Genomic DNA, 13,110 nt, shown 5'->3' on the forward strand with positions numbered 1-13,110 from the left:
AACGCTGCCAATAAAACAGAGGTACGGCGGACCAACGCTGCCAATAAAACAGAGGTACGGCGGACCAAGGCTGCCAATAAAACAGAGGTACGGCGGACCAAGGCTGCCAATAAAACAGAGGTACGGCGGACCAAGGCTGCCAATAAAACAGAGGTACGGCGGACCAAGGCTGCCAATAAAACAGAGGTACGGCGGACCGACGCTGCCAATAAAACAGAGGTACGACGGACCGACGCTGCCAATAAAACAGAGGTACGGCAGACCAAGGCTGCCAATAAAACAGAGGTACGGCGGACCAACGCTGCCAATAAAACAGAGGTACGGCAGACTAAGGCTGCCAATAAAACAGAGGTACGGCAGACCAACGGTGCCAATAAAACAGAGGTACGGCGGACCAAGGCTGCCAATAAAACAGAGGTACGGCGGACCAACGCTGCCAATAAAACAGAGGTACGGCGGACCAACGCTGCCAATAAAACAGAGGTACGGCGGACCAACGCTGCCAATAAAACAGAGGTACGACGGACCAACGCTGCCAATAAAACAGAGGTACGGCGGACCAACGCTGCCAATAAAACAGAGGTACGGCGGACCAAGGCTGCCAATAAAACAGAGGTACGGCGGACCAAGGCTGCCAATAAAACAGAGGTACGGCGGACCAACGCTGCCAATAAAACAGAGGTACGACGGACCAACGCTGCCAATAAAACAGAGGTACGGCAGACCAACGCTGCCAATAAAACAGAGGTACGGCAGACCAACGCTGCCAATAAAACAGAGGTACGGCAGACCAACGCTGCCAATAAAACAGAGGTACGGCAGACCAAGGCTGCCAATAAAACAGAGGTACGGCAGACCAAGGCTGCCAATAAAACAGAGGTACGGCAGACCGACGGTGCCAATAAAACAGAGGTACGGCAGACCGACGCTGCCAATGAAACAGAGGTACGGCAGACCGACGCTGCCAATGAAACAGAGGTACGACAGACCGACGCTGCCAATAAAACAGAGGTACGGCAGACCGACGCTGCCAATAAAACAGAGGTACGGCAGACCGACGGTGCCAATAAAACAGAGGTACGGCAGACCGACGGTGCCAATAAAACAGAGGTACGGCAGACCGACGGTGCCAATAAAACAGAGGTACGGCAGACCGACGCTGCCAATAAAACAGAGGTACGGCAGACCGACGCTGCCAATAAAACAGAGGTACGGCAGACCGACGGTGCCAATAAAACAGAGGTACGGCAGACCGACGGTGCCAATAAAACAGAGGTACGACAGACCGACGGTGCCAATGAAACAGAGGTACGACAGACCGACGCTGCCAATGAAACAGAGGTACGACAGACCGACGCTGCCAATGAAACAGAGGTACGACAGACCGACGCTGCCAATGAAACAGAGGTACGGCAGACCGACGCTGCCAATAAAACAGAGGTACGGCAGACCGACGCTGCCAATAAAACAGAGGTACGGCAGACCAACGCTGCAAATAAAACAGAGGTACGGCAGACCAACGCTGCCAATAAAACAGTAGTACGGCAGACCAACACTGCCAACATGGAGCTGGAAAAGTTTAATAAATCAGTGAAACATTAAAACCAGGAAGCTGCTGTTTCACTGTTTATTTCTGCTTGATGAAAAGACGTCTATCAAAGTCTGATACTTTTGTTCTGTGATGTTGCGTTAAAATAAAAACAAAAATTAGCATTTTTTAAATGGCGAATGTAAAATGTTAAATTTGGTCTGATGAGAGAAAATCAACAATCTCCTGAATTGTAGCTTTAATTTCTACGTTCGTTCTTTGAAAACTTCACCAAAGTAACTGAAATTTAAAGTGTCGTCTCTGTGGAGCAGATTCAAGACGTACTGGTTGTAAAAAGTTTCACTTCAAACCTGCAGCTTGTTACTCTTCAGTAACAAACAGACAGTTTATCTCCTCAGAAAAGGTCCAGACATGAAGAATTCAACGTCAGCATGGTTGAAGTGCAGATTTCCACTTGAACTTTTACCACAATTTAGTGGAATGTTTCTGTGCTCAACAGTTTGGGCAGATTTTTTTTCCTGTCAGTGACTTCTCAGTTATTAATTTAAGTGTTGGAGATGGAAAAAATAATGATTGTGTACAAATGTGGACTTTTTAAAAGATAAATTTGTGAGCAGGATTTTTTAGATGTGATATTTATCAAGTTGGAATTTCTGTTGAAATCCAACATTATTTTAATTCAGTCAACAGTTATTATTAAATGTTTATCTAATAGTTCTTAATATATTAGTTATCAGTCAGTCTTTATTTAAACCTGGAGGATATAATTCACTATATTATTATTGTTAATAATAATAGTAAAAGTGTGAACATTTACGACTCCGTTTTACTGTTCAGGGCGGAACCATGTATTCTCTGGAGGAGGTCGTGTTCGGACAAATATCTAGAGTATAGAAATTTAAACCTACATAGACAGTAGAATGTATATTTCTTAAATATATTTATCTTTAATAACTGTTTCATGCTGTTGTTGCAGTTTATGTTTGTTTTTTCTGTCTTTTTTTTTAATGTGTTTGAGGAAACTTTCCATGCGTGGCACCCCCGCTCCGTTCCACATTTGGTTGCATCCATGTAGTAAAGGTTGAACGGAGCTAAAATGGGTGCGGATGAAAACACGCTGATATGTTGAGAAACGACATTTTTAGCGGAATTGAAACCGTTCCAGATGCTGACTGGAGCTTCTGGTTCAGGTGACAGACAGGTGAGGATTTCCTGAAGCTTCCAGGTGTGTTTCATTCAACCGGACTGTCCAGGGGTCCGTTTTACAAAGCAGGTTTAGTGAAAACTCTGTCTGTTAACCCTGAAATAGATAAGTCCTTTATTTTTCCCCACGCCAGGGGAAATTTACATTGTTACAGCAGCTTATGTAGCAATAGACGTAGTAATAGGAATAAAACAATAATAGAACAGTAGTAATAATATTTACAACATGTACAGGGATGAGAGATGAGGATGAAATAGTGCAGTATTGACACACTGTAAGACAATGACAGTATAAAGTGGCTTAAAAAAATAAAGTTTAAAAGTGCAAAGATGTAGCAGTGCAATAATATCTGTGCAAATTTTATGGTTTGGGATGATATGATATGAGTCCAGTTTATGTTAACATCAGCCAGTGATGCTGATGTTGTTCAGTCTTACAGCAGATGGGATGAAGGACCTGTGATAGCGCTCTTTCTTGCAGGGTGGATGTCTCAGTCTGCTGCTGAAGGAGCTGCTTAAAGACCCCACAGTGTCATGCAGTGGGTGAGAGGGATTGTCCATGATGGATGTGAGCTTTGACAACATCCTCCTCTCACCCACCTCCTCTATGGAGTCCAGGGAACAGTCCAGGACAGAGGTCAAGGTCAAGGTCAAAGTACTTTATTAATCCCGAGGGAAATTACAACAGTCTGTTGCTCACATCCACACAGACACAGAACAAGGATAAAAGATAGAGTACATATTTAAAAAATGCAATAAATAAATAAATAAATAATTAAAACAACACTGAAATGAGCAAGTTATCAGACACAGCAAAACAACGCTCAGGACATCTCCAGCACTCCTCTCCTGCTCCTACCTGAAATGGCTGCATTATACAGCCTGATGGCACGTGGGACAAAAGAGTTCTTCAGTCTCTCAGTGGAGCACCTCAGTGACAGGAGTCTGGAGCTCATGGTGCTCCTCTGATGGGAGAAGACCGAATTCAGGGGGTGGCTCTCATTGGACAGGATGGCCCTGATTTTAGAGAGTGTCCTCTGCTCCAGCACCTTCTCCACAGAGTCCAGACTCAGTCCAACCACAGAGCAAGCTTTACGCACCAGCCTGTTCAGCCTCTGGATGTCCTTCCTCTTAGCGCTGCCCCCCCAGCACACAACAGCATAAAAAAGGACACTGGACACAATGGATTGATAGAACATGTACAATAACTTAGAACAGACCCTGAATGAAGCCAGCCTTCTAAGAAAGTACAGTCTGCTCTGCCCCTTCTTGTACACAGAGTCCATGTTTGCTGACAAGCTCAGTTTGTTATCCAGCTGCAGCCCCAAGTACCTGTAGGTGGAAACCATCTCAACAGCAGATCCATTAATTCCGATGGGCTGCAGAGAGGAGGGTGCCCGGCGAAAGTCCAGCACCACCTCCTTTGTTTTAGTGGTGTTCAGCTGAAGGTTGTTCCGCTGACACCACCCCACAAAGTCTTTCACCAGGTCCCTATATTCACCCTCTTCTCCTCCCCTGATACACGCCACAATTGCAGTGTCGTCAGAGAACTTCTGCATGTGGCATGTATCTGAGTTGTACCGAAAGTCTGAAGTGTAGAGGGTGAAGAGGAAGGGCGACAGCACCGTACCCTGAGGTGCTCCAATGCTGCAGGTCAGTGTTGAGGACCTGCCACCCCCCACTCGAACAAACTGTGGCCTGTTGGTCAAGTAGTCCATAATCCAGTTAACGAGGTAGGGGTCCACAGCCATGATGTTAAGTTTCTCCTGGAGAAGGCTGGGATGAATCGTATTAAAAGCACTGGAGAAGTCGAAGAATAGCATCCTCACCATGAACCCCCCAACATCCAGGTATGCGAGGGCACGGTGTAAAAGGTAGAGGACAGCATCCTCAACCCCCACCTTCTCCTGATAGGCGAATTGGAGGGGGTCCTTTACCAGCTGCACCTGAGGTTGTAGGAACTGCAGGACCAGACGCTCCAGTATCTTCATCAAGTGCGATGTAAGCGCAACTGGCCTGTAGTCATTCAGCTCCTGAGGGCGGCCCTTCTTTGGAACTGGAACGATGCAAGATGTTTTCCACAGTGAGGGTACTCGCCCCAGACGCAGACTCAGGTTATAGACCTGTTGTAGAGGTCCTCCAAGCTCAGCAGCACAAGTCTTCAAGAGCCGTGGACAGACTTGATCCGGACCTGCTGCCTTCCTAGGGTGTAGATGTAGCAGCTCAGTTGTCACTTGGACTGCTGTAATGGTGGGAAGCGATGGGGTCGAGGTGGGAGTGGTGAGCGTACGTGAGAGCGAAAGAGAGCCATGTGCAGGAGGAGCAGGATGGTGATGGTCAAGAGGAGCAGAGGAGGGATGTGGGGTGGAGCCAGTGGTCATGAGGGAACTGAAACGATTAAAAAAAGTGTTCAGCTCCTCGGCTTTCTGTAGATCCGGACAGCCCACACTACCCTTGCTGCGACAGCCTGTAATGGTTTTCATACCATTCCAGACCTCCTGCATGCTGTTGTTACTCAGCTGCTTCTCCAGCTTCTTGCTGTATGCCTCATGTGCCCCCTTTAGGCAGATCTTCACCTCCTTCTGCACATCTCTCAACACCTCACCGTTTTTGCTCCCAAACGCCCTCTTCTTCTTATTCAGGACTTTCTTCACCTCAGAAGTAATCCATGGTTTGTTGTTAGCAAAACACCTCACTGTTTTAACAGGCACCACCTGGTCCACACAAAAGTTCAAATAGTCTGTCAAGCACCCCACTGCCCCCTCAAGGTCCTCCCCATATGAATCCACCAATACACTCCAGTCTGTTGTGGCAAAGCAGTCTCTGAGTGCATCCTCAGCTTCAGGAGACCATCTCCTGATCTGCCTAATTGTCACAATTTGCCTCTTTACAAGTGGAGTGTATGTGGGCTTCAGGTGGACCAGGTTATGATCCGATTTACCAAGAGGAGGAAGGGGGGAGACTGAGTATGCATCATTAATATTTGCATACAACAGGTCTATTGTCCTATTTTTCCTTGTGTGACAGCTGACATACTGGTGAAAGGAAGCAAGAGTAGTGTCCAAGGTTACATGGTTAAAATCACCAGAAATGAGAAAAAACGCATCAGGATGCTGGGACTGAAGAGCCGTAGTGATGTTGTAAATGGACTCACGCGCCGCCTCTGCGTCCGCCCTCGGAGGAACGTAAACACAGAGCGCGATGACGTGTGAGAACTCACGTGGTACGTAGTACGGTCTGATGCTAACAGCCAGTAGCTCCAAATCCCGGCTGCATAACGCAGTTTTAACAGTCAGATGGTTAGGATGGCACCATCGCTGGTTAGCATACAGAATAAGTCCCCCACCTTTGCTCTTCCCGCTGGCATCGGGGTCCCGATCTGCTCGCACGACGGAAAAGCCGGGCAGGTCCACTGTAGCATCCGGTACGTAGCTAGTTAGCCACGTCTCCGTGAAGATGAGCAGACTTGCCTCGGTGTAGCTCCGTTGGCTCCCAATCAGCGCGGTAAGCTCATCCATCTTGTTCATCAATGCATTAACATTCCCCATGACAACGGAAGGGATAGGTGGTTTAAAAAGCGTCCGATTGGTGATTCTAGCCTTCATTTTTGCCTTGTGTTTACGACCGGCTCGGCAACCCCGGTACTTCCGCCTTAGCTCCGGTGGAATCAGATGGCGTACACCAGCCTTAACATTGTTTTCCAGTGTCAGCAACTCTGCTTTCGAATATACGAGTCTATTAATGCTGGTCTGCATTAGTAGAAATCAGAGAAATCAAAAAAACAAGCACCAACACACCAAGCAGACAGACGTGCAGCCGTTCTCACGCAGGCGCAATGATCGCTGTATTGCAGTATGATTAACCAACTGTACCAACTGTAAGACAATGACAGTTCCTCCTGACCTTCTGTTTAGTCTCTTTCTGTCCCTTTCAGTGCTCCCTGCTCCCCAGCAGACCACTGCATAGAAGATAGCAGATGCTACTGTAACACCTGTGTAGTAGGTAAGTAGTAAAGAACTGGTTTACTAACACCAGAAGTAGTTAGGTTCGTTAGGCTAGTAATCAGAAGGCTAAATTCGGCTCAAGGAGAGAGTAGACAGGAAGCTGATTTTGTGTTTGCAGGTACCATATATTGAATATTTCTTTAAACATATAAGACAGCCAACAGTGCAAATATTTACAGTGAATAACAAACAGTAACTCATAAATGGCCATTCAATAATGAATATTCAAAATAATTCATTAACTATGCAACTTCAGGACATGACTCAGAAACATTGATATACAATTCGAATGTCAATGCAAAGCACAAATGAGTCCACAAAATTCCCAACACTTGGTAAATTGACCCCAATGTACCAACCCAACCCACAGTTCATGTAACCCACGTCTGGGTTGAATGTGATTGTCCAGGAGGAAGAGGGTGCATAGGAGGGGTTTGTGGAAAAAAAAGATTGTATGTGGGCAAGGCGGACAATTCAAGGTTTTGAGTGGGGAGAGTTTGTGGGCCACAAAGAGCCCCCTACCAGCCTGGAAGGAGAGGTGCGACTCGATTCTTCAGCAGTTGCTTTGCTTTAGGTTCAGGGCTCCATTAAGCTCGCCATCAATCAAGGACCTGGCCTAGAGAACAGACCCAAACTTCCCAATAAATCTCTAAATCAAATAAACCAATAGCTTGTAGCTAAAAGTTGATTAGTTTCAGTGTGCACACAATCAATAAATAGGACTAAATGTACTAGAGTCCATAGTCTAAAATGTAAATATTCTAATCAATATCAAATATAAACATACATGTATTAATATATTTAATCACATTGGTCAAAATTCATAGTCAGTAGTCACTAATTTGCTTTAAATTCACATTAATAGTTCAATTAAATTCAAATGGAAAATTGTTGAAAATATTAAATAAAGTGCATAGTTTATAGTGCATGATTTGCATAAGGTGCTTCAGTCAAAAGGTACTAATACTGCTGTGCAAATATGCAAACAGTAAATAAACACAAAAGATGGAAAACAACCACTTAATATTTCTTGGCACAACAGGGCTTCCATATACATACAATACATTTGGTAGAAACAGGGCATAACTGCATTGAAACGTGGCAAACAATGGCGGAGGCTAGGCTAACAGGCTAAGGCTAGGACAAGCTAACGCTAAGCTATCAACAAAGCCATAGTAAAACTCACCAGTTCCACGATTTGCATCTACTCTCTCACTCCGTCGTCCGTCTCTGATTTGGCTACGATAAGGGGCTCCTAAGAGTTAACATCTAAACCGGTGAGTTTAAAGCAAGTATTACAATTAAAATAGCGAAAATAGCTGAAAACAGAGCTGCAGCTCTCTCGTGTGTGGCTTCCCCACCGCTCCTGCACGCCTGAATGCTGCAGCCGCTAATTACAACACAGCGCGCTGAGGGGAACAACGTAATGACGTCACCGCGACTACTGGGATTGGCCGAACCCCAATAAGGCCAAAATAATGCAGGAAAACGACAGCTATACTATTGTTTTCATCTGGGTTACACCACCACAGAGTCATAAAATGTCCTGAGCAGAGTCCTGGGCACTCCAAAGGACCTCAGTCTCCTCAGCAGGTGGAGACCACTTTGGTCCTTCTTGTACAGAACCTCTGTATTGTGTGTCCAGTCCAGTTTATTGTTGAGGTGAACACCCAGGTATTTGTATGTGTCCACCATGTCAATGTCCAAACCCTGGATGTTCACCGGTGCAGTCTGGGATGTCCTCCTCCTGCTGAAGTCAACGATCATCTCCTTTGTCTTACTGGTGTTGAGCTGCAGATGGTTTCGCTCACACCAGTCCACAAAGTCAGAGATGACCGTCCTGTACTTCCTCTCATCCCCCTCAGATACCCGACAATGACTGTATCATCGGAGAACTTCTGGAGGTGACAGCTCCCAGAGTTGTAGTGGAAGTCTGATGTGTGACAGAGAGAAACTCGAGGTTTACTGAGATAAACCTGGTCCTGACCAGGTTAGAGTCATAGAGTCTGTTACTATGGTAACTGACTGAGAGCTTCAGTTACCTCTCTTTGTGAAACAGGCTAGAGTTACCCCTCTGTCTCTGGTTTGAGTTACCTCCTTTTGTGAAACGGAAAACTCTGAGTTTCCCTCATTTCAGGGTAACAAACTCAGAGTTTTCACTAAACCTGCTTCGTGAAACGGACCCCTGGTTGTGTTTCCAAACCAGGTAACTCCACAACTTTCTCCTGGTCAGGTTCAGTGTTTCTGCTTCTTTTTCACTTCAGACATGCAAACAGAAACATGTTTATTAGTGTGAGTGAGCAGCGAAGTGAAGCTGGGAGCATTTTATTCAGAAATATGTTGACAAATTCTACTTTTATCAATGATTTAACTGTAGTTTGTGTGTTTGTCTCGTTATGGAGCTAAAAATATTAATTTTCAACATTTTTCTGAAGCCTTTCTTGCAAAAACAGAACAAGGTTTTCTTTCTTTTCTCCATTTTATCATCATTTTCTGACAATTAACTAGAATCTACGTAGACTGATAATATTTATAACCTAGTTTAGTGTTAATATGACATCAGCAACAGTAAACAGATGACATCAGAGTCTTATTTCTCCCTTTTCTACTGTGAAAAGGCAAGAAACTTGCAGTATTTATCCCTTTTACGCTACAATAATTGCATTTTTATAAATATTCTTGCTGTAGTTTGTGTGTTTGTCTCGTTATGGAGCTAAATATGTTAATTATCAACACTTTTCTGAAGCATTTCTTGCAAGCAAATTAACATTATCCACATTGTTTCTTGCTTTAATTAGTATTTTTATTATAATTAACTAGAATCTGTGCAGACTGACTTAATTTATGACATCATTGAGTGATAATACGATGTCAACAGCAGTAAACAGATGACATCAGTGATGGTGAAATGGAAGCTTGATGAAGCAGTGAACCTCTTGGACTCACTGCTTCCAAGCATCTGACAACCAGAAGAGCGACACCTGCTGGCTCTGAGTCAGAACTGCATCTAAGTGGAAACAACTGAAAAAGCCTCATTTCTGCTTTGGACTTGGAATAAATGTTTTACAAACGGTATATATGTAAGTTTTGTATATAAATATATAGATATACATCTGGTGTGTATCGAGGTACTGGGGGACAGGACAGTGATTGTGCTACTTTGTGCGGGACTCTAGTATTATGGGATGTGGCAGTGAATGGTAGTGCTTCTGGAACTTTGCCATTGCAGCAGTATAAATGTGGTGTAAACCAGGGAGTGTTTTGAGGTTTTTATTTTAAAAGAGAAGCATTTGGACAGTGCAGGGTTTCTGTCTGTTTCTTCTGTGGCTGACTACCTCTCCAGTGTTGAAGAAGAGCTGCTCACATGGCACAGATGTTGCTGGCATGAGGAGATGTTTGTTGTCCATCCTGAAGAGGTTTGGATTTCCAGTTTGATGCCCAGTAAGTGAGAGAGAGGTAGGGCTCAGATAGACACCTCTGAACTTCTACTGGAGCAGCTGCAGTTGCACTTTGAGATTGTTGTGTTGTTCCTAAACAAAAAGAATGTTGAAATTAGCCATCTTGTATAAGAAGAAACTGATGCATACAGTAAAAACAGTCCATAATACAAACCAACTCTGCTTCCAAAAGATCCCACAAGTTGTCTTCTGCTGAAGGCCCAGGTTCTGTGCTGGCAGCTGACTGATGGACTTAATAACATTTAATAAGCGTTACTAGAGAGAAATGGAAAACACATGAATAACATGGAATAAATGCTTCTTTACCTGTGGGGTTGATGGCATTCATTCCCCTCTCAGCCCTCATGGCTCCAGCGCTCTGCTGTCAGTTCATGGCCTCTTGTGCTTGGGTTTCATTTCCAAAGACTAACGTTTTAAACCTGGGATCCAGGATGGTGGCTAAGGCCAGAATCCTGACATTTTCCACTGTGCATGGCTTGTGCAGCTCATTGTTGTGTTGTAGTGGAATTACTTTGGAGGCAGAAGCATGTTTTTGGGCTGACATCCTGATGGAAAGGTGTGAGAACATCAACACACTCACTGACCGTTCGGCATATGTAAGAGGAGGAATGTCTGTGGTGAGGGATGCCACAGTCTGTGGAACATTAAATATGTGGACTTCCATCGGGTTTCACCTTGAATCAGTTTGTGAACTGGCTTCTGCAGCTCTGCCAGTTTTTCCTTGCCTTTTGTGCTCATCCTAAAACATGCAACAATTTTTCGGCCTCTTGTTCTAATGTCAGCAAGTGGGAGCGTTTGATCCAGTGCCTTGTTCACAGTAAGACTGAAACTGTGGACCAGACATAGAATCTGTCTGTGTAGTTTCTCATTCATCCAGGTCTGGACATAGAATCCACGTCCAGCACCATGCGGTCGTCCACTCAGATGGTGCTGGACGTGTCCAGGTCCCGGTACCAGCAGTGGGCTGATCGTTGCTTTGCTGTTGCTGCTCCCACTGGAACTTGGCGTTATCACCGACCTGCTGCTTTTCAAGTCCACACTGAAAACCCACCTATTCAGACGTGCCTTTGAATCCTAGGACTGTTTTATTTTCATGCCCCAAAATGCCTCATTGAAATGGTAACTGGAAATTCATCTGTGCTGCATTTTGGTTTTATGGTTTTTATGGATTCTATGGATTTATAGTAACCAAATTTTTTTGTTTTGATTTATCATGCTGATGGAAGCACTTTGGTCTTCTTTTATGTTGTTGTAAAGTGCTCTACAAATAAATTTGATTGATTGATTGATAGAACAGCGTTACTTTTTAACCAACAACTGAATAAAGAAAGGATGGTTTTACCTTGCTGACTTGTTTCCACTGCATTTACCATCTTCTTCAGAGCATCAGAGGACGTCTTGATGACTTGTCCTTTTTTTGTCACATGGCCCATCTGACAGATCTGTCAGAATCTGTCAGATTGGCCACGCCCCCCGCCGTCCGGTGGTGCCTGGAGGACCTTTCTGTCCTTCCCTCCTTCCTTCAGGAAACACCATCAGAACTTGTCTCCATTCCAGCTGCTTCTCAGTTTAGACACATCCTTTACTAGACAGCAACAGCTGGAACTGTTTTCTTTCATCTTTACGTGAATTTTCGGACTTTTCAGCAGCATCTTCATCATGTCAAGAAACCACTTCTTAGATAAACACTTCCTGTGCTGCTAGAATGGTGACAAAATAAAAGCCCGCAACATTAAAAATACACCTTCAAAATAAAAGCCTGGAGGGAACGATTATTTTAACACGAGCAAAACAAAGGCTTGGTAAAAGTGATGAACTGATCAATAGACCTTTATAAGAGTCATTTACACGTGATTCAGTATAAATACATAACATGCACATGCATAACACACGCCTGTGCTCAGCACAAGGTCATTTTTTATTAAAGATTACATCCGTCAGAAATGATACGTCAACTGAACAGCCTTGGAGGAGGACTGAGCTCTCTGAGTGCTTTTCTTGATTGGTGAGTTATGAACCATTTTCATTCCACTGTTGTGCATTAATTTACTTTTTTTTTTTTACTCTTCGGTGAATTAATACTTAGAGATGAAAGTGGCTGTTGGCAAAAAACCCTGAAAATTTTTTTTCTAAGCAACTTTGCCAAGTGAGCGCCGAAGGTGCTCCAAGAGGCTGCCAAAGGCAGCCTTATGTGAGTGCCGAATAATAAATTATAATAGTGTCATTGTTACAATTAAATTAACATAGCATTATAGTCTTTATTAACAATAAGAATATATATAAAAAATTAAAATGACCACGCAATATTCAATGAAGATAAAAATTTAAAAATGACCAAACAATATAGATCTTCAATAGAGTCTATCTTATCAAAAGCATGCACAAATGATATCTATTCACTCAAAAAAAAGAAAAAATTGAGGTCTATCTATTTTTGTAAAATAAAAAAAAAGTTCCTAGTTTGTCTAATTTCCTGATATATTCAGACAAGAAATCGTCGTTCGTATCTTTCTTTTCTAAAACATGCACAAATAATATTCATTCAAAAAAAAAAGAAAAAAATATTCTAAGTCCTGACCTGAAAATAATTTCGGCAGAACTTCCCCTCAGGGCCAAGCCCAGAATTTCATAACCCCCTTCCCTCATTAAAAGAATAGCACAAAACTGTGAAAATGTTAATAAAAATGCGGAAACATTCCTGTTAACATGTTCAGTAATGTAAACTATTCAGTAGTTTAGTCCCCCATATTTCATATATTAATCATTTCATACTCTAGTCTAGATGTGTCACTAATCTATTATAAGGATTATATTATAATATCATTAAGACAGGAACCTTAAGACACAGTAAACTATCAATATATTGATATCTATTTTTGTAAAATTAAAAAAAACG

At 43.4% G+C, this 13,110-nt stretch overlaps 1 protein-coding gene across 2 annotated transcripts; it reads right to left on the bottom strand.

The window, feature by feature from the left end:
- Window positions 1–2,249: 2,249 nt before the first annotated feature.
- On the bottom strand, window positions 2,250–8,114 carry LOC118470168 (uncharacterized). 2 transcript variants are annotated; one of them, XM_055013855.1, is made up of 2 exons: window positions 7,943–8,114; window positions 2,250–7,367 (listed from the first exon to the last, which is right to left on the bottom strand). In XM_055013855.1, the coding sequence occupies exon 2, from the start codon at window positions 6,505–6,507 to the stop codon at window positions 3,577–3,579; it is 2,931 nt and encodes a 976-aa protein (XP_054869830.1). In that variant the 5' UTR covers window positions 6,508–7,367; window positions 7,943–8,114; the 3' UTR covers window positions 2,250–3,576. The 2 variants fall into 2 exon arrangements, with proteins under 2 accessions (XP_054869830.1, XP_054869829.1); XM_055013854.1 differs by having other exon boundaries at window positions 2,250–7,372.
- Between the last annotated feature and the right edge of the window lie 4,996 nt (window positions 8,115–13,110).

This window comes from Amphiprion ocellaris, chromosome 9 (assembly GCF_022539595.1).
Source record: "Amphiprion ocellaris isolate individual 3 ecotype Okinawa chromosome 9, ASM2253959v1, whole genome shotgun sequence".
NCBI classification, from domain to species: Eukaryota; Metazoa; Chordata; class Actinopteri; family Pomacentridae; genus Amphiprion; species Amphiprion ocellaris.